The sequence below is a fragment of the Ochotona princeps genome, chromosome 2, assembly GCF_030435755.1.
Source record: "Ochotona princeps isolate mOchPri1 chromosome 2, mOchPri1.hap1, whole genome shotgun sequence".
In the NCBI taxonomy this organism is placed as follows: Eukaryota; Metazoa; Chordata; class Mammalia; order Lagomorpha; family Ochotonidae; genus Ochotona; species Ochotona princeps.
Window position 1 is genome coordinate 124259009 of NC_080833.1, and position 21778 is coordinate 124280786.

Genomic DNA, 21778 nt, shown 5'->3' on the forward strand with positions numbered 1-21778 from the left:
AAATTTCTTGAAAGCACTTCAAGGCAGCTCACCTTTTGACTGGGAAAGCTGAGGTTCCCCCTGAAGGAACATGCCAAAGACAGTGCCCTTGCATCCCAAGATGCAAGGTTGTTCATTTGGAGAACCTTATTTGTAGGCTCACGGGTCATGATTTCAGCAGTCCTAACGCTGGGGGAGAAGGCCTGAGGTCACCTCTCTTCTTGTGGTTTCAGAGTGTAGGACAAACCTTGCTGCCCTCCTTGCTGACTGACTTTGTGTGGAGTCTCCTGCGGAAGATGTCTTCATCGGACTACAAAACTGCATCTGAGGCTTCATCCATCTTGAACTTGACTCTGGAAAAGTATGCGCTGAAAGTCACTAGGGTAAGATCACGATGAACAAGTTTAGAGAGCAAGAAAGGTGAAGTAGTGCTTCTGTTAAGCCTTCGGATATTGACAAGAGATGGGAACATTCTTCAGGAAAAACAGCAATCAAAGTGAAAATTGGAGAGCAATGAACATCTCCTAAACAAAGTAGAGTCTTCCTACCAAGAATAACAAAAGCACTCCAGAGGAAGTTAGATGGTAACCAAGTCCCTGGGGCAGAAAAGAAACCAAACAAAGCCAAATGAGTAGGCTCATTAAGGTGAAACCACTAGCTCTTGAAAACAGAACCAAATGAGGATCAGCCAGGTAGGGTACCCATACAAGCACCCCAAAACAACTGAAACACTGCATAAAACGATCCTTTTATTAAACAATGTTAGGTTCTAAAGTCCATTAAGAGGAAAAATTGAGGGGGTTTGAAAATATCCCTAAGCAGCAATATCGCACTCTGGTCTTGCAATCTAGATAAATCCACCAGCAAGTCTTTCCTTGGGGATCAAAGCAGATTACCCTTTAACAGAGCAGCCAAAGACATGGTTAGTTCATTTGAGAGATTGGCAGTATTTACCACAGGGAGGGGACTAAGAGAAGCAACTCTAAATCCTGTAGCCAAGGAGAATAAGACTTCATGTTTCATTTCAAACCTGCCTTGTAGTGTATGTAGTAGGATAAATACCCAAAGAGATTCATTCTTTCATTCACTGTATTTCTTTTGTATGGAGTGGCATGTTGTAAGTGGAAAACCAATTACATCTGATGCATTCCAGTCTACCGTAAATTTACATCAGCCAACTTCTTTTTTTTTTAATTATTTATTATTTAACTTCATTAATTACATTGTATTATGTGACACAGTTACATAGATACTTGGGTTCTCCCCACCCCTCCCCAAACCCTCCCACCATGGTGGATTCCTCCACCTTGTTGCATAACCACAGCTCAAGTTCAGTTGAGATTCCCCCATTGCAAGCGTATACCAAATATAGAGTCCAGCATCTTATTGTCCAGTCAAGTTCAACGGCTTCTTAGGTATACCCTCTCTGGTCTGATGACAGAGCCAGCAGAGTATCATCCCAGTCAATTGAAAGCTCCAACATACCATCAGCAAAAATTTACATCATTATGGAATTAATTGACATAGTAATGAGTAACCAATATGTTAAAAGTAAATGCGAGTTCCCAGCCACCTTCTGTGACCACCTCACCTACACTTCAATTTTAGTTTATACACAACATATAACATTCATAACATAACATGTTATACATAACATCATATCATCTTAAATTAAGGCAAACATGTGGTATTTAACCTTTTGTGATTGGCTCATTTCCCTTAGCATTATGGTTTCCAGTTTGGCCCATTTGGCCACAAAGAACTGCATTTTGTTTTTTTTAATAGCTGAGTAGTATTCCATGGAGTAGATGAACCATAGCTTTCTTATCCAATCCTCTGTTGATGGGCATTTTGGTTGCTTCCATGTTTTTGCAATTACTGATTGTGCTGCTATGAGCATAGGAGTGCATGTTGGTTTCTCATTGAACAAGTGTTCTGGATATATTCCTAGGAGTGCTATTGCTGGATCATACGGTATGTTGAATTTGAGTTGTTTGAATATTCTCCATACTGATTTCCATAGAGGCTGTACCAGCCTGCAGCCCCACCAGCAGTGGAGTAGGGTTCCCTTTTCCCTGCAACCTCGCCAACAAGTGTTGTTGGTGCTTTTATTCATGTGGGCCAGTCTTACTGGCGTTAGGTGGTACCTCATTGATGTTTTAATTTGGATTTCCCTTATTGCCAGGGAACTTGAGCATTTTTTCATATGTTTATTTGCCATTTGGGTTTGTTCCTTTGTGAAGTGTTTGCCCATTTCCCGTGCCCATTTCTTGAGTGGCTTGTTTGTTTTGACATTTTGGTTGTTTTGTAGCTCTTTGTATATTCTGGAGATCAACCCTCTATCACCTATGTCGTGTGCAAAGATCTTCTCCCATTCTGTGGGTTGCCTTTTTACTTTGTTGATTGTTTCTCTAGCTGTACAGAAGCTTCTTAGTTTGATGAGGTCCCAATTGTTTATTTTGGTCTCGATTTCTACTGCATTTGGAGTCTTTTTTAGGAAGTGAGGGCCTACCCCTAAGTGTTCCAGTGTGTTTCCAACATTTTCTTCCAAAAGTTTGAAGGTTTCTGGATGTAGGTTTAGATCTGTTATCCATTTAGATCTGATCTTAGTGTATGGTGAGAGATGTGGATCTATTTTTTTGTTTCTGCAGGCTATTAACCAGTTGTCCCAACAGCATTTATTGAACAGACCTTCCCATTTGCCTGGATTGTCGTTTGTCTTTTTGTCAAAGATTACTTGGCTGTATCTGTGTGGGTTTCCTTCTGGTGTTTCTATTCTGCTCCATTGATCTTCCTCTCTATCTTTGTGCCAGTACCACGCTGTTTTGATAACCACTGCCCTATAGTATGTCCAGAGGTCCGGAACTGTGATTCCCCCTGCTAACTTCCTGTTCTTAAGGATGGTTCTAGCTATCCGTGGTTTTCTGTGCTTCCAGATGAACCTTTGGATCATTGTTTCCAGTTACATGAAGAATGTTTTGGGCAATTTGATTGGGATTGCGTTGAATGTATATATTGCTTTTGGCAGTATAGACATTTTAATGATATTGATTTTACCTATCCAGGAGCATGGGATGTTACTCCATCTTTTGAGGTCTTGTTCAATTTCTTTTTTAAGTAGTTTGTAGTTTTCTTCAAATAAGTCTCCTACATTTTTGGTTAGATTTATTCCCAGATATTTCATACTTTTCTCTGTTATTTTGAATGGTATCTTGCTGGTTAAGTCTTTTTCCATCTTGGGGCTGTTCGCATACACTATGGCTGTTGATTTTTGTTCATTAATTTTGTACCCTGCCACTCTACCAAACTCTCGTACAAGTTCTAGCAGTCTCTGTATTGAGTCTCTTGGCTCTTCTACATAAAGAATCATATCATCTGCATATAGTGAGAGTTTGACTTCTTCGTTTCCCATTTGGATTCCTCTGATTTCTTTTTCTTGTCTTATGGCCTCAGTGAGTACCTCTAGGACTATGTTGAATAGTAGTGGAGAAAGTGGACATCCCTGTCTTGTTCCAGATCTCAGTGGGAAGGGTTCCAGCTTTTCTCCATTCAGTATGATGCTGGCGTTGGGTTTTTCATATATGGCTTTAATTATGTTGTGGATTTTTCCATCTATGCCTACCTTGGTTAGGGTTTTTAGTAGGAAGTGGTGTTGGATTTTGTCGAAAGCTTTTTCTGCATCTATTGATACTATCATGTGATTCTTGTTTTTCAGTTTTTGGATGTAGTGTATCACATTTATGGATTTGCGAATGTTGAACCATCCCTGCATTCCAGGGATGAATCCTACTTGTTCTGGATGAATGATCTGTCTGATGTGTTTTTGAATTCTGTTGGCTAGGATTTTGTTGAGAATCTTAGCATCAATGTTCATCGAAGAGATAGGTCTGTAGTTTTCCTTCTCTGTTAGTTCTCTGTCTGGTTTTGGGATTAAGGTAATGTTGGCTTCATAGAATGAGTTTGGAAGGGTTGCCTCTTTTTCTATTGTTTTGAAGAGTTTGTAGAGGATTGGGGTCAGTTCTGTTCGGAATGTTTTGTAGAATTCTGTAGTGAAGCCGTCTGGGCCTGGGCTTTTCTTTGTTGGGAGGTCTTTAATCACTGATTCAATCTCTACTTCAGTTATGGGTTTGTTCAGGTCGTTTGTTGCCTCTGGGCTAAGTTTTGGCAGGTGGTAGAAGTCTAAGAACTTTTCCATTTCTTGGTGATCTTCTGATTTGTTGGAGTACAGTGCTTTGTAGTAATTTCTAATTATGGCCTTAATGGATGCAGTGTCTGTTGTTATGTTGCCTTTTTCATCTTTGATGCTGTTAATTCTTGCCTTCTCTTGTTTTTTCTTTGTCAGTCGGGCCAGTGGGGTGTCTATCTTGTTTATCTTCTCAAAAAACCAGCTTTTTGATTCATTGATTTTGTGTATGGTTTTTTTTATTTCTATCTGGTTGATTTCCTCCCTTGTTTTGATGATTTCTTGTTTCCTATTATGTGTGGGGCTCTTCTGCTGTTGTTTTTCCAATTCCTGGAGGTGTGTGTTTAGTTCCTGTATTTGGCACCTCTCTTGGGCCTTGACATGAGCTCCAATTGCGATGAGTTTACCCCGTAGCACTGCTTTGGCAGTGTCCCACAAATTTTGGAATGTTGTGTCAGAGTTTTCATTGGTTTCCATAAATTTTTTGATCTCATCTTTAATGTCTTCTCTGATCCATTGTTCGTTTAATAGCATATTGTTCAGCCTCCAAGAGTTTCTGTATTTCCTGGGGCATTTTGAATTGCTGATTTCCAGCTTCATTCCGTGGTGGTCTGAGAGGGTACATGGTATGATTCCTATCTTTTTGAAGTTATTTAGGTTTGCTTTGTGTCCTATCATGTGGTCGATCCTGGAGAAGGTGCCATGTACTGCTGAAAAAAATGTATAATCTGTGGCCTTAGGGTAAAAAATTCTATAAATGTCTACCAAGTCCAGTTGTTCTATTGTTTGTATGAGCTCTGTTGTTTCTTTGTTGAGTTTTTGTTTTGTTGATCTGTCTATAGTTGTTAGTGGGGTGTTAAGATCACCCACTATTATTGTGTGCATATCTATGTCTCCCCTTAAGTCCGTGAGTAATTGCTTCACGTAGCTAGGTGCGTTTGAATTTGGTGCATATATGTTCACAATGGTAATTACTTCCTGATGGATCAGTCCCTTCACCAATATATAATGTCCTTCCCTGTCCTTTTTGATGTGTGTCAGATTGAAGTCCACATCATCTGAAATTAAGACAGCTACCCCAGCCTTTTTTTCTCGTCCATTGGCATGAAATATCTGGTTCCAACCTTTCACTTTCAGCTTCTTCGAATCTCTTCTGGTTAGATGTGTCTCTTGTAGGCAACAGATAGTTGGGTACTGTTTGATAATCCATTCTGTTAATCTATGCCTTTTGATTGGTGAGTTCAGGCCATTTGTGTTAAGAGTTAAAATTGAGAGGTTGTGATTTTGCCCTGCCATACTTGCTTTTGTGGGTGTTGTTATCTGTGTAATTGCCCTTCCTTGTGTGGACTTTAGTGGGGAGATCTTCCTGTTTGCCATCTTTGCTTATGATTCACCTCCCTTTTTTCTGGATTTAGTGCATTTCCAAGGAGATTTTGTAGAGCTGGTTTTGTGCTGGCATATTCTTCTAATTTCTCTTTGCTGTGAAAGTATTTGATTTCGTTCTCAAATACGAATGAGATCTTTGCTGGGTATAATATTCTTGGTTGACAGTTGTTCTGATTCAGGATTTGGAAGATCTTTGTCCATTCTCTTCTTGCTTGTAAAGTCTCTTCAGAGAAGTCAGCAGTGATCCTGATTGGTTTTCCCTGGTATGTGATCTTTTCTCTGCTTCGTACTTGTCTTAGGATTCTTTCTTTGTCTTCGTTGGAGTGGAACTTGAGCACCATATGTCTGGATGAAGATCGCTTTGGGTCATATCTGCTGGGAGTCCTCTGACCGTCCTGGATTTGGGCTGGTTTCATGTTCCAAGTGTTTTGGAAGTTTTCCTGTATAATTTCGTCTGAGCACCATTTGCATTCCTGACTCTTTTTCCGCTCCTTCAGGAAGGCCAATAATCCTAATATTCGATTTTCTGAGGTTGTGTTTCATTTCTTGTATGGTCTTATTGGCTTTGTTCAGACTTGTCTCCAGCTGTTTAATGAACTGGGTATGTTCGTTTTGTGTGTCTTCCGTTTCAGAGATCCTCTCTTCTGCTGTATTTGTTCTGTTGGTTAGGCTCTCAATTTTGTGCTCTAAGTCAAGGATTTTACTTTTCATTTGTTGTATTTCTGAGGCTATGTGGTTCTTGAATTCCTGAAGTCCTCCCAATTCTTCTCATTGTCTCTGACATATTTTAACATTATTTTTTTGAATTCCTTGTCTGGTAGATCTTCTATGTCTTCATCTCGCATCTCTGAAATAGACATTGGCTTTTGATCCTTTATTGGTAGGGTGTTGGCACTCTCATCTGGATCATTACCTTTTCTGGTATTTCTTCCCATTGTGTTAGTGTTTCTTTTTTGAGAGACCTAGGCACCAGTGTGCTGAGGGGTCTCCAAGCACTATCCTGTAGAGATCGGAGTCTGCAGGCGTGGAGTAGCAGGGTGTGGGAATTTTCAAGGCACTTTTGGTTCGTCTCCAGAACACTGGACCTCAGGGCACCACTTCCAGGGCCCAGCGAATTCAAAGCGCACTCTCAGCTCGTCCCCTACAGGTATGCTACCACAGGGCGTGGGGGAGTGAAGGCACTCTCTGTGCGCGCCCCCTGTGCACGGGATCACAGGGCTCGGAGGATTCTAGGTGCTTTCTCGGTGTGTCCCCAGTGCCAGGGACTACAGGGCGTGGAGGTTCCAGGTGCTCTCTGGGAATGCCTCCTGCACGCGCGTCCGCAGTGCTCTCCTGGTTCGTCTCCCAAGCACGGAACTATAGGGCGTGGGGTGTTCCAGGTGCTCTCTGGAAGTGCCTCCTACGCAGGCCCACCCACCCCAGCACTTGCAGGGGACCGACTGCCCCAGCGCTAGCACGGGACTGCCCAGCCCAGAGGCGTGCTTGGGTTCCTGTGGGATAGCACCGCCCAGCTGAGTGCCAGACCACAAAGGCACGGGGGAGTATTCAGTGTGCCTTTTGCCTTTCTCCCAGACCCAGTTTTGGCAGTTTCAAGGCACTCTCCCGGTGTCTCTAGACGCTGGAGTCTCGGGTGGGAGAGGGGCGGGGAGACGAGCACCAATTGTGTTCAGGCTCTGTGCATGCCCCTGGGGGGCCAACTCCCGAAGCCTCCAACCCACCACTGTTCCCACCCAACTCACTCAAACCTCACGTTCTTGCAGTCTGCCTCTTCCTCTGGTGGGAACCCTCACCGAGGGTGCGTCTCCTGGCTACTGCGTCCGTTTCTGGTCCCGGCGGGTGTAGGCGGGTGGAACCTGGAGGCTGCGGCGGTCCCAGCGGGGCTTGGTGACCAGGGTGGGCAGATGCCGTCGGGTCCCTATGACTCAGGGTCCTGGTGTCCACAGTGGGCGCAGGTCCTGGCGGGTCCTGGTGACCAGGGTGAGCAGATGCCAGCAGGTCCCAATCACCGCCTGTCCTCACGGCCACAGCGTCTGCGGGTTGGTCTGCGGGCTTTCAGCGTCTGCACTCAAAGGTGACTCAGCAGTTCAGGAGCGGAAAGTCGTCTTCCCTGCCCTTTGTTTTGTTTTTCCCTGGTTGCTCTTCCGAGTTGTGTGGATTTTTTTGGCTCCACACTGTCCAGGGAACTTCACGTTCTTCTCCCTGTAGTTCTATGCTGCTCCACTTACGCTTTTGTCGCGTTCTAGCCCTCTCTGTCTGTGAGCTCTCTCACAGTCTTCCTCCTATGTCGGCCATCTTGCGAGTTTCCGCCATCAACCAACTTCTAAATAGTATCTATGATCACAGTGACTAAACTTAATGGTGATGACAAATTACATGTCTAGCAAGAGCTCTCCATACAAAAGGATGAATGACAAAAGGTGTGATGGCGAGCAAAAATGAAGTGGGGCCTTTGAGAAGCGTGTGCAAGAATATGGCTCAGCGTTTTCCATTCAGAAGTCAACCCTCTCAAAATAATTTGTTTTAAAATTTGTGTCCATAAATGCAGAGGTTTGTTTTGCATCCCTACAGATACTCCATGGTCTCACATAATTAGATTTTATGGTATTGTTTATTTGTGTGTTGCTGTCTCGTTTATTCTAATCATGATCAGATCTTGAAAGAAACTTTCTGTTAACTTGTGGAATTTCTCTTTCAGGTGTGTAAGATTGTAGATGCAATTTATAAGCAATTGTATGAGAATTGTTATCACAGCATGAAGCAAGCTTTGTTGCGGATCATTGCCTTGCTGGCCTGCACTTCACCCAAGAAGGTTATGTTTCAACTCATGGACTACCCAGTCCCAGCAGACAAGTAAGATCGCCCTTTCCCTTCCCTCTCTCGCCAGGGTTTGCTCACAGGCTCCACAGTCACATGGACGTGTTTTCAAGTCCTCATCTCTCATAATCAAGCCTGGTTTAGTTTTTTTTTTTTCCTGAAAGATAAGATTGTATAGGATGAGTGTGATATTTGGGTGAGACCATTGGTTAGGAATTTTTGCCACAAACCCAAAACTCAAGACACAGCAAGTCACATGGGAAGTTTCTATTCCAGGGAGAAAGGTGGCCTTGGGTAAGAGAGAAAAGGAAAGAGAGAGCGAGAGAGAGAGAAAGAGAGAGAGAGAGAACGAATAAAGGGAGCACACTTTTCGTATCAGTGGGCTGGGTAGTGGGAGTAGGGCGCCATTAGGGATTGGTGGATTGACTGGCAGGGCCCTGGGGTGAGAGCGGATATTGATATAGGAGTGAGCATTTTCCTCTTTGGGATACTTTGTCAGGGATCAGGAACTGACTTAAAATTTCTGAAAGATGCGGAACTTTCAGAAGTGAAACCTAAGGAGGGGTAGGTGTCTGAAATGGTGCCAGGTCTAAGATGGCGTGAATCTTTGCAATATGGGGGCTGAAATTCGAGCCGCTCCTCACAGCATTGCTAACACTCCTGTATAATTCCCAGCACACAGTACACCTGAAGGAACTTAATAGCATCTCTTTACGTATCCAAGACTTCAAATTGTGCTTATATCCCATAGGAAAGACTAAGCTAAAGGAGAAAGTCAAATAGACAATTTGACCATTTAGGAGTTGTGAACACGAAGAGGATGAGACAGGACACCTAAGGTCTGATGTGGTTCTAAACATGTACATTCTATTGGAGCAGCTAGGGAGTGAGGTTCTGCAGACCTGGAGTGTCCACGTTCCAGGGGGATACTCATGGAACTTAAAAGCAGTAACTAGAACCCAGCATCAATTGGCAAGGTATCAAAACCATAGCAATGTAGAGAGGTTCAGCAATTTTTAATACAAACCATACTAAGACTAATCTTTTTTTTTAAGACTTTTTTTTTTTTATTGGAAAGTCAGATGTACAGATAGGAGGAGAGACAGAGAAGATCTTCCATCCCCTGATTCACTCCCCAAGTAGCCGCAATGGCTGGAGCTGAGCTGATCAGAAACCTCTTCCTGGTCTCCCATGCAGGTGCAGGGTTCCTGGGTTTTAGGCCGTCCTTGATTGTTTTCCCAGGTCACAAGCAAGGAACTGGATGGGGAGTGGGGACACCAGGATTAGAACTTGCGCCCATATGGGATCCTGGGCACATGCAAGGCTAGGATGTTAGCTGCTAGGCCACCGCACTGGGCCCAATAAGACTAATCTTGAAGAGTAACCGAATCTGTAGGGGACTAGTGAGGGGTCATCAATTTACCTGGGTTCCAGTTATATCTGAATCACTAAATCATTAAAAGGATTATTCCTCTGGACCCAGTTTTTTTTCTTTTAATATTTATTTAGTAGGTTCATTTTGTTTTTACTTATTTGGGTTATAAATTATTTTGTACATATTAATTTATATTTGCTTCTCTGTTTTGAAATATTCTACTATTCTTGTGCAAACAAGGTCATGGGGTAGGAAGAGCATAGAAATTCTGGAGTGCAAACAGCTGGTCAGTGCTGACAAGGAGCTAGAAATAAACTTGCAGACCTATCCGTTGTGCTGTCCTTGGACTTTTATTTAATTTTTTCAGATTTTGAGGGTAGGACTTACAGGATCGTTTGGAAATGGGAACCTCCTGGTGTTTTAGATTTGCCTTCGGTGTCTTTGCTATACGGACATAAAACCAAAACCCTGTCCCTGATCTATGTCACTCTTCCGAGTAGAAAAAAGCAAAACAAACAAACAAAAAAGTGGAAGGGCTATTGTTTGCAGCACCTTGATACTGATGTGGCAAGCGGCAGGCTCGGAGTCAAGCGTCGCCCCTCAGGTGCTGAAGACAATCTTGCTGATATTGAAAGGGAAGCCTGGCCAGATGGAGGAAAACCAGTTGGACCGAAGACGTTGCTCTCTTGATGCTACTAGTATGATGCCCGTGGTGGTAAGTAATATGATGAATGTTTGTCTCATCAATGGCTTCCTGGTCATAGCAACCCTGCCTACATTTAGAGTGCATCACGTATCCATTCACCCCAGATGTATTTTTGAACATTCATTTATTTTTAATTTTAAAGACAGATTTACAGAGAGAGAGAGAGAGAGAGACAGATTTTCCCTGTGCTGGTTCATTTCCCATATGGTCACAAAAGCTGGAGCTAAGACAAGCTGAGGCTAGGAGCCAAGAGCTTCTTCTGGGTCTCCCACATGGATGCAGGGGTCCAAAGACTTAACCATCCTCCCCTGATTTCCTAGGCTACAAGCAGGGAGTTGGATCAGAAGATGAGCAGCTGGGATACAAACTAGTCCCCATGTGGGATGCCAGGCCTGCATGCTCAGCCTACAATGCCACAGCACTGGCCCACATCTAGTACGTATTTACTGAAGGCCTGTTATGTGCCATGCCCTGGCGATGGTGCCTGCATTCTTGTAACAGAGGCAGCAAAGGATGGCTCAAGTACTCGGATTCCTGTCATCCATACGGGAAATCCAGGCTGTTTGGGCTCTTAATTTTAACCTGACCTAGTCCTGCTATTGTGGACATTTAGAGAATGAACCAGAGGATAGACGATCTTTCTCCAGTTTTCCTCTCTGACTTTCAAAGAAAATAAAACTAAAAATACATGAAGAATTATAAAGATGCGTGGGGTTAAGAAAAAGACGGATGATATTTAAACACATTGGGTAGTGCATGCTTCCCAACTAAGGAGACGCCTGATTAGAAATTTGAGTATCATGAAAAATAAAAATTAAAAAAAAACAAAACAAAACTAGAGTCAGGTGAGGTTCTGATCCTTGTATCACGTCTGGGAAAGCAAGTTCTGAGCAGAGAGAAAACCTGGAGCACTGGCAGTGAAAGCATAGGCGATATGCCAGGGGCTGCAGAGCAAGGGCCCAGTGTGGAAGTTGATGTCACTATGGAAACCGCAGATTAGACCTTGCTGAATTCTACAGGCAGCCACAAGCCTAATCGTCTTGGTGACTACCATGGTGTATGAGCCAACGATCAGCATTGGCACACCTGGGAGTAAACATAGATACACAGGTTGGCATAGCTTCACAAGTGTGAGGCGTGGGAATGTGTGTTTCTGATGCGGTGAGAGCTGTAGGGGTCAGCATTTGAAACATCTGCACTCGGGTCGGCGAGCTCTTCGGCATCTCATTCCTCTGCATTGTTTAAGGAATGGAAGGGTCTAGACTCTTAGGAGGATCGCTGTTCACGTCTATATATGAAGGAGACCTAGTGATGCATGCTTTCTTTGGGGCCTAGTGTGTTTCCTGTTGGTTTGGCAGCCAAGGGTTTTGTGATGTTTTGTTCTGTTTTAAATAGTAAGTGGGTAGCCTCTTGCCAAAGAATGCTTGGCAAAGCGCCTGGTTCGTCATGAACTTCCAGGCTGTTGAATAAGTGAATACACAGGCATGTTTCAGGGGAGGGGCTGAAGAGTTTCTTTGCTTCATAGGAGTAGGTTTGGAAGGAGGTAGTTTCCTTCTTAACTCCATTTTTCTTTCCCTTACAGGCATCCCAGGTCCTGTGCATTTTGCTTCCTGTTGACTCTTACAGAAAAGCAGTGACCCAGTTTTTCCCAGAGCTCCTGGTGTCCCTCATGCTTCAACTCTTCTACAGCACTCAACTGAGACTGGAGCCAGAGGCCAGGCCCTTGTGAGCTGCCGCTGATTGTTTCCAATTGAATGAGGGTAGCGCTCAGCTATACACTGTCTACTCCCTTGTGTTCCTGTAGGATCATTTATACTCCTGTGCTTAGAGCACAGTTTATAAGACTTTGTTTCGTTTCTCGCTCATGAAGGTTAAAATGCCTTCGGAAAAGTGACTCTTTTGAGTATCTAGAAATTAGCTACCCTTTCCTGGGACATGCATAAGTAGCACTGAAGAGCCAGTACTGCACAGAGGTGATGCCTGCTACTCACTCTCACCTCACAACAGGCTGCCAGGTGGGAAGAGAGTGGGAAGGAGCGTTTGGTTGAAAGCAAGACACATCCAAGCTCTGCCATGGACTTACTCTGTGAGACCCTTTTCTCAGGGTTCTCGGCCCTAGAAGATAAATACTATGCACAAACCTATGTTGTGAGCAGTGAAATGGTTTTGTCTTGGGGATACGTTGTATGGCCTCGATGACAGCCTGCCCACTGTCATCCAGCTATGTATGGAAGGGCTCAGTATTTCATGTTTGCTCAAACGGATGCAATCCAGTTTTGTTCAGTGCCCTGCAAGGAAAACTTCATCCAACTGTCAGTTGTTTCCCTTATCTAACGTGGATGTCTAAGCCAGAGAGAGCTTTAGAATGCAATCAGGCCCTTTAAGATATGTGATCCTGTCCGCTAAGCAGGGGTATACCAGATAAGACCAATATGTAATCCCCTATTAAGTCATACACAAAAGAAAATCAACACCTTTACCGGTGATGATATCATTCAGTGTTTCTTACAAATAAGCTAACAAATTCATAGAACTACCGTGTGATTCATCCTAGAGCCAGTTTAACCTCTTACACTGTGTAGTGCTAATCAGGGAAACAGAGTACGTAGCAGCTCCCTTTCCAGGGGTCGCGGGGTGGGACTTTTCTCTAAATCTATGTCCTGGCTGAGATGGGGCAAAAGGGAGACAGTGTGTCGTTAAGTGACCGTCACTGTCAGGTAGTGACTCTGCTCATCTTACTGCAGTAGCTATGCGCTGGATGCCTTGAGAGTTCTGCTGACCTGCTCTGGACTACAACATGTGGACATGACTCTAAAGAAAAGGAACTGTTGGAGCCAGTTTTCCCAACCTCTCTATCACCATCATTGGGTATACCTCATTGCCAAGTAAGAACAGGGGTTTCTGCATAGGACTCTTGATCCCTAACCTACCTCTCTCATCTTTCAATTAAGCCACAGGGAACACAATCCGCTTCTGTTAAACATCCCAAGTGCCTATTAGCAATCTGAATTTCCAAGTCATTCCGACTTCTTCAGTTATTTTGAGGAATCGTTATTTAGCTCTATTTTTCCCTTGTCTCCTCTCTGTTGACAATACAGATGGCCAATGACTCTGCCTTCTTAAAGCAGATGTCTTTCATATATTTGTGCATATATGTATGGAAGTGAGTGCATTTCGTCTTCTCTGATGTTAACTGAATTCTGCTTCAAGACATCGTAGTTTGAAATGTGCTCCCATACAAAAAAAATATTTATTTTTATTGGAAAGGCAGATCGACAGAGAGAAAGAGAGACAGAGACAAAGATCTTCCATCTGCTGGTTCATTCTCATTTGGTCACAAAGGCTGGAATTGAGTTCTGCTGAGTGAGCCAAATTATAGTTTTGGTATACTATAGTTTAAATAGAGGAATACTTTAAATTTTCTCATACCAGACAGGGTTCTCAAAAGGATGCAATCCCTGACCCCAGTTAGCTCATCAGTATACTGCAAGTTTCTGATTCTGGAGATCAGATTTTGTAATCAAGAATTAGGATTCAAAGCCTTGGCAACATGACAGACCATAAGAAATTGTGACTGATTTGAAAAGTGCTACATGTTTCATGGACTCTGAGTACTTTTTAAGCACCGGCTTGTTTGCACAGTAGTTTAGGAGCACATCCTGTTTTGTAGAGTGTTAGTACAAGGGCACTCTCTTAAAATGGTGACTAGTTGAACTTTGTCCTTGGTGTCTTCGAATCTTACTCAAAATGTGGTCTACAGCCCAGCAGCCACAGCAATACCTGTGGGTTAAGAAACAAAGAGACAAACAACAACAATGACACGAACAAACAAACCGAAAAACACCACAGATTCTCAGGCTCAATCCACAACCTGTTTAATAGCATCTCATTTTAGCATTATTGTCTTCTAGTAATTGCCATGCACATTAAACTTTAGGGATCACTGATACAAAAAGACCAAACTGGAGTTTTGCAGTGGTTCTATTTCTAGCAATCTCATCAGGGCAAGTGTGAATGTGTTACGGAGAATGCCTTAGCTCTTCAGAGTTCATTATTTGTCAGACGGCCCAGGGTGGTGCCAAACACGCCTCTCCGTTCTGCCACTCAAAGAAAGGTCTTCGTCTAAAATCTTAAAGATGACCTGCACTACCATCCCTTTGGTCAAGAACTGGAGAGGCCTGGAAGAGAAGTAACATTAAGGAGAGAGATTGTGACAAGGATCCACATGCTATAATTCCCTGTGGTCGGTGGAGTATCGAAGAGCGGGGCTGCAATTTGCCATCGTAAGGGACTATTGCAGTATGCATTTTAATCTGAACGTTACAAAATGTGAGAATTATGGTTCTCTCTTGGTCACTGTAGCGATTACTGATGTAATGTCTGTTCTTCCTTCTTGTAATTCAGCACTTTATTCTTTTGACAGAGCTCTCAGTGAGCATAACTTTCCACAGTTTCCGGAGACTTTATATTATCTTTACAAACTTTCAGTGGATGGTCCTAGAAGATCAGAGGACAGTATCATCACAACAATATTCCTCACTGAGGTGAGTTTTATTGGGAGGCTCTAAGCATAGCATCATAACAAAACTGAATTTTCAAATTCTTTATCTGAATTAATCACCACTCTAGCCTCTTCTCTCTCCTCTTTCTGTCTCTCTCTCTCTCTCCATGTAGGTTCTTATGATGATTTAAGACCATGAAAAATATCTTAAATTGGTGTTGAGTTTGAAGATAGATCTGACTAGAGGAGGTTGATCCTTTGGCCATCCTTGGAGGTAGCTTTTATCTTCCACCAAGTGTGGCTCAGTACAAACACTGACAATTTTTGTAGTTCATATATTCCTGCATGTCTGTTACAATATATAGAGGATTAATTCTGGATATATTAAAAACAGAGGGAAAATGGTGATAGTTAACACTGTTGTGCAAGAGGGGAAAAAGAGGGCCCGGCGGCGTGGCCTAGCAGCTAAAGTCCTCGCCTTGAATGCCCCGGGATCCCATATGGGCGCTGGTTCTAATCCCGGCAGCTCCACTTCCCATCCAGCTCCCTGCTTGTGGCCTGGGAAAGCAGTTGAGGACGGCCCAAAGCTTTGGGACCCTGCACCCGCGTGGGAGACCCGGAAGAGGTTCCTGGTCCCGGCATCGGATTGGCGTGTACTGGCCCGTTGCGGCTCACTTGGGGAGTGAAACATCAGATGGAGGATCGTCCTCTCTATCTCTCCTCCTCTCTGTATATCCGGCTTTCCAATAATAAAAAAAAAAAAAAGAGGGGAAAAAGAAGGAATCAGATAAAATGGAGATGGGAAAACATTTTAATAAGTGTACAAATATTATGATACATACTGTGATGCAGATTGAGGTGATTATTTTGTTTATAAAAGTAATGTTGTAACTATAACTTAATTTCTCCATGAAATCAATATTGCTATAGGCAAGCATAACCTTAAGTGTGATGTCCAATATTTTTAAAAAATTAATATAATTTGAAACATCCTAAAAACACTTTCAATGAACTATAAGAGACCACAAAATTTGGGGGAGCTCACATCTTTCTCTTGGGTTCCCTGGTTGATGTGTCTCTTCTGGGATTGTGGATGAGTAAAGTTTGAGCATATCACCCGGCTGATGCAACCTGTAGTTGATGGACTTGTTAGTTGGGGTTTAGCAGGTGTGGTTCCTTTCTGGTTCCCAGTGAGCTACAATATCTTCACACTTTGCTCAGTAGTGCTGGCTTTGGGGTGAAGCCTGGTTCAGAGTTCACAGATGGAAGACTTGGCACCAAGGATACAGAAGTTCCCTCTGGTTTGCAGGGTGCTCCCTCTGTGCCAATGTTTGACTCCCTGAACAGAACTGGACCCAGACCATGGAAACGAGGCTAGAACTGAACCACCGGCATGCTTCAGTGCTCACAGCTAGTCACAGCTTCTAGGTACATAGATAGGTATGTCTCCCTACAGGTTTTGGGACAGACTAAACTGCTACTCAATTCAGGCAGAAAGGAACTGGAGCTGAGCTACAGGACTGTTTGAAAATCTGTTTGGGAAACCAAATTAGCAGGCTCTCTCACAAGGTTACAGATAGGCTTGTTACCCAGCAGGACAGCAGGCAGTGGGATTACTCTCAGAGCGCCACTGAGAGGAACTGGCCAGAGCTAGAGGGCAACTTCAGAAGTCTACAGTCAGGAGCAGTGCCAGCATGCCCATCACCCTAGCAACCACAGGGTATGACTCTTCCCCGCTTGATTGGAGGATGGTTCTGGTGGTAGGACTGAAGCCCAACAGGTCTGCACTCAGTTCCCCAGTAGGTTATAACCACTTCAAAGCTTGACACTGTGATCACAAAAGACACGCCTGCCCACCTGTGATGTTACTGTTACATGACTTGATATAAACTGCTCACAGATGGCCTAATATTAAAACTATCATTGCGGTATTTTACAGGTTAGATATAAGTAAAAATTAAAATGCTATCATTTCATTAAAAATGTTTACATTGGTATTCAGCTGTAATTTTGTTCTATAGTTATCTATTATGTTTGGCTCCTCTTTTTTTCTTGCAGTGTTTCTGATAGATTTAAAAATCAACTGCATAACAAATGAATTACTGAGTAGTTTATGGACATTGTAAATTATATATCTCTAGAATTTTGGAAGAATTTTTTAGTTAAAATTTAGAGGGTTGGGCCAGAATTGATTGCCTAGTGGCTAAATCCTTGCCTTGCATTTGTTGGGATCCCATACAAGTGCCATTTCATGTCTAGCCACCCTGCTTCCTATCCAGCTCCCTGCTTTTGGTCTGGGAAAGCAGTAGAGGATGGCCCAAAGCCTTTGGACCCTCATGGGAGACCCAGAAGAAACTCCAGGCTCCTGACTTTGGATTGGCTAAGCAACTACCACTGGGGCGTGAACTAGCAGACGGAACATCTTTCCTCTGTCTCTTCCTTCAAGAAAAAGAAATAAATCTTCAAAAACATTTAAGAGGATTGCATAATTTGAGTACTGTGTCAACATCTTGTTTCTCCTGATTTCAGGAAATAAATTGTTATTTTTTTCATTTTAGCATTTATTTCTTAACGAATTGTTTATGGTCAAGTGATCCATTTGCTTCCAACTAAATATAACTATTTATTTTTAGAAAATTCTATTATTTTAATTTTTGTGGTAATTCTTATTCTGTTTTTCCTTTTCTTTTTAAAATATCTGTTTATTTGAAAGGCACACTTTCAGAGAGAGGGAGAGAGAGAGAGAGAAAGAGAGAGACAGAGGAAGAGCTCTTCCATCTGCTGGTTCACTCCCCAAACAGCCAGGATTGTGGCAGATTGCAGCCAGGAGTCCAATGCTGCTTCTGTGTTTTCTCCCATGGGTACGGGCTCACAAACATTTGGCATATCTTCTGCTGCTTTCTAGGCACATCAGCAGGGAGCTGAATTGGAAGTGGAGCTGTTGGAACTTGAACCAATGCCCATTGGTATACCCACACTGAAGACAGTGGTTTAGCATACTACACAATGGTGCCAGCCCATGTGCTTAAATGTTTTGCTCCACAAATTGGAGAACTCCTAAATTTCCATGAGTTTTCAGGCTTTTTTTAATTTGAATTTCTTTTATTGCACCCAATTTTTAAATTTATTTTTAAAGATTTTTAAATGTTTATGCTTTTTAAAATTTTCATGTGTTATTCATTATTCAATATGTTAAATATTAAAATAATATTTATTATGATTTTTATGCATTTCATTTTAAGGCAATTATTGGTGTTTTTGGATTTGGTATGTAATTCTTATAAAAATTACTTGGAAGTTTTTTAAAAAAATAAAGGAATACTCTCTCCTCTCACCACCTCCTTCACCCCACATCTTTTTCACATTAGGAAATTTTTTCACCTTCTTCCTGTACACTCCTTCTGTTTTTGTGATAAATGAAAATTCCTTCATGGAATTTATGTTTCTATGAAACTGTCATTTTTTAAAAAAATCTGTCTAATTGCCAGTAACTAGGTAGGTGACAGGTAGTTGACAACTCATGTCTTCATTTTGAGCCACAGCTCTTTTACCTCTTCCAGCCTACTTCCAAGTCACGGGCTTTCCCTAGCAGCTCTGGGACCCCACTACCCTCCTCTCTTCTCTTCAGTCTTTACTCCCCTGGCTCCTGGTTCAGATGTTCAAACACACCCACATCCGTTTACATTGGGACTTTGTATCTGACTTACTCTCCCCGGACATGTTTTCTCCATTTATCTAGCTAACGCTTCTACGCTATCAAGTTCAGACCTAAATTTCACTCTTCACTATAAAATAAATTTACTTGTGTATCTAGCAAAACTCAGTACTTCCATGAATGTGGTAGCATCTTGTAACTTTCCAACCTAGTACTATTCATCTGAACACCTAGTCCATTTTCATCTGAATGGCCTGACAACATGCTGTCGGAGTCTCAAGTTAGCCCGCACATCTCATAGGTTACAGGTTGAGACTCTTACTCGCCATTATATGCTCATATATTAGCACAGTGCCTGGCCTAAGCAAACAGCTCTTCTAGCTTAGAAAAACATACCCAGGGTAAGGTATTTGGCACGCTGATGGAACTAAGTCCCTAGTTAAGACACTCACATCCCACTCAGAGTGCTGGGGTGTGACACCTGACCCTGGTGTATGATTCCTGCTTTGTGCTTGCATGGACTCCAAGAGATGCAGGAAGGCTTGAGTAATCAAATCCCTGCCACTCAACATCAGAGTCCTGGATTATGTTCCCTGCCAATAACTAAAGGCATCTAGGGAGTGAAAAAGTGGATGGGAGCTTTGTGTGTCTGTGCATCTTTCTGGCTGTCTGTCTTGCTCTCTTAACAAATAAAAATTATAAAGTGATAAAATAACCTACTTTCCTTTCTCCCTTTCTATGAGCACAGGAATACTAGTTTACTTCAAAAAGTTTATGGAAAATGGAATTGGAAGTTAACTTCATTTGGGTGCCAAAAAAATATGTTGAAATCATGCATAAAGAAGTTTTCAAAAATACTTGTAATCAGGGAAAACTGCAAGTTGTTTTTTTTTTAAATTGGACCCAATACCTTGACCTTCTTTGAGATATGGATAGGGAGAAAGAGTTCTTATATTAAAACCCACTGCCCAAATGCACACAGTCTCCAGGGGCTAAAAGCTGGGATCCAGGGACAAAACAATGTCTTCCATGTGGATAACAAAAAACCAAATCACTTGAGCTACCACTGCTGACATCTAAGGGCCATGCAAGCATGTGCTGGAATCAGGAGCTGGACCACGATATTCAGCTTAGGCACTGCCATGTGGAATGAAGATATCCTGATCAACAGCTAAACTTCGAGGCCAAATGTACACGCTTAACCTTACCCTTTCACTCCATTTGCCATCAGCTTTTGTCAGTAGCCATATATTTATGAGGGCACAGGTATATAGTTGGGGTTCTAGTGGGATGTACATTCCAGTTTTACTGAAAACATCTTGAGTTCTTATGACAGGTAGAAGTCATGCATTGGGCTTCTGTTTTTGCTTATGAACGTCACTTGTTTCTTTCAGCTTCTGAATAACTTCTTCAAAGATCCATTCCCAGAGGAATTTCTGGTCCTCTACAAAAACTGGATCAATGATTCAAATCCTGCAGTTTGCAAACTGAGCCTTCAGAAAATTGCCAGCATGGCCCCAGTTATCAATGAGGTACAAGAATAAGAATTTTGTCTTCTAATGAGATCAGAGTCATACTGCCAAAACACTGATACTTTTCAATTTCTATACATCTGAAACACTATCAAAGCTTGGTGTATAGCCAATCAGGAACTGAGTTGAACAGAGTGCATGTATTACCAGTTTAGTGGCTTCATCTAATTTTTTTATAGAAAATTATTCAATGCACTACAAATACATTTATCGTGACTGACTTATGTGAGCACTTTTCTTACACCCAACTCGCACAGGTTAATTTCCCCTACAGCATGCACATATACATATTCACTCAGTACTATCTTAGAGTACCCACACTCTCAAGCTTTTTCTTCTGCTTATAACTTTTTTCATTTCAGTCATACATATTCAAGTATTTATTACTTTCTGAACAACCATCCACATCAAGATTCATAAAATAATGTGATGTATAGCAATTTCATGTTCAGAAGCATACCAAATAGGAGTGCCTCACCTTTATAGAATTTCTTAGCAGTGGACCTAGAAGTCTGGTTCTTCATACATTATTCGTACCATCATCAACATTACCTGAGAACTTGCTAGGAAGTGGAAATTCTGGGGTTGGAGTACACCAGTCTATTTCCGACAACCCTTCAGGTCATTGCAATACAGATTAATGCTAAGAACCAGTCTTCATGCTGTTTCCTGCTGACTGATATGATTATTTGTTGCCTTGCAGGTGAATGGATTCTATTTTAGTATATGTGCTGCTGAAGCGAGCACAGGTGAATGGATTCTAAATGACAAACAATCTTGTCCCAATACTGGGAGTGTAGATGGTCCATATTTGTTATTAACTTAACAATGAACCCCTATTTATTTTTTGAGAATATTTTCTGAAAGTGTAAATACTATAGTGAACACGTATTTGGAATGCCATAAGCTGTGATCTGTTTGCTGCAAATAATAATCAGAACAGTCAGTGGTTTTATTAATTATCTATATTTTCTCAGGATAAATTTTTAAACATTCTTTCTTACTTGAGTGAGAAGCTAGTTATTTATTCCTTTATCTGGTGCTGTTCCTAACAATTAAAGGAGAGTCTGTGTCTTGGAGAACTAGAATTAAATAATATACAAATGGCTTTCTGGCACTAATATTATCATCATCTCCCTTTTCTCTTTGTAAAGCTATCATTTTGTAAATACTTAGTAACTTCCTTCACTTGTTTTCTTCCTCTCCCTTTGAAAAAAAAAAACTGTTTTGTTTCGTGCTTTTACATGCTTGTCTCCTATTTCCATTCTGTCTGACTCGCTTCTGTAGCTGGATCCCATAATTTCCCCTCAGCAGCCACACTCAGCTATACACACACGTCCAAGCAGATCAACGTCAAGCAGTATGGAGGTCTCATTGTCGGGAAGGAGTGTGCTGATCAATTTTAGCAGCCAGCTCTCTGGAGGCAAACGTGTTTTCTCTGCTTTATGTATAATCATGCCTTATGTTGAGATATCACAGGAATCTGTCAAACACAGAGGAAATGACAGTGACACAATGTTATGTCATATTCTCACCACTCAGATACGTTACATGTAAGTAACTTCAAGAACATCAATAATGGCAAATGTAGACAGAGAATTGGGAAGTAATTATGTATAAGCATTTATAAAGATGGATTTTATTTTA

At 42.1% G+C, this 21778-nt stretch overlaps 1 protein-coding gene across 6 annotated transcripts in view; it reads left to right on the forward strand.

Moving 5' to 3' along the window:
* Positions 1-21778, forward strand: part of MROH9 (maestro heat like repeat family member 9) — an 87661-nt gene that overhangs the window by 52740 nt on the left and 13143 nt on the right. For 5 of the 6 annotated variants that reach the window (XM_058660961.1, XM_058660967.1, XM_058660964.1 and 2 more), the window contains 7 exons: positions 213-362; positions 8244-8398; positions 10287-10452; positions 12026-12168; positions 13188-13328; positions 14867-14987; positions 19994-20131. In XM_058660961.1, coding sequence (XP_058516944.1) covers positions 213-362; positions 8244-8398; positions 10287-10452; positions 12026-12168; positions 13188-13328; positions 14867-14987; positions 19994-20131 — 1014 coding nt within the window. The remainder of the gene's footprint in view (positions 1-212; positions 363-8243; positions 8399-10286; positions 10453-12025; positions 12169-13187; positions 13329-14866; positions 14988-19993; positions 20132-21778) is intronic. The other variant, XM_058660963.1, reaches the window with a different exon arrangement.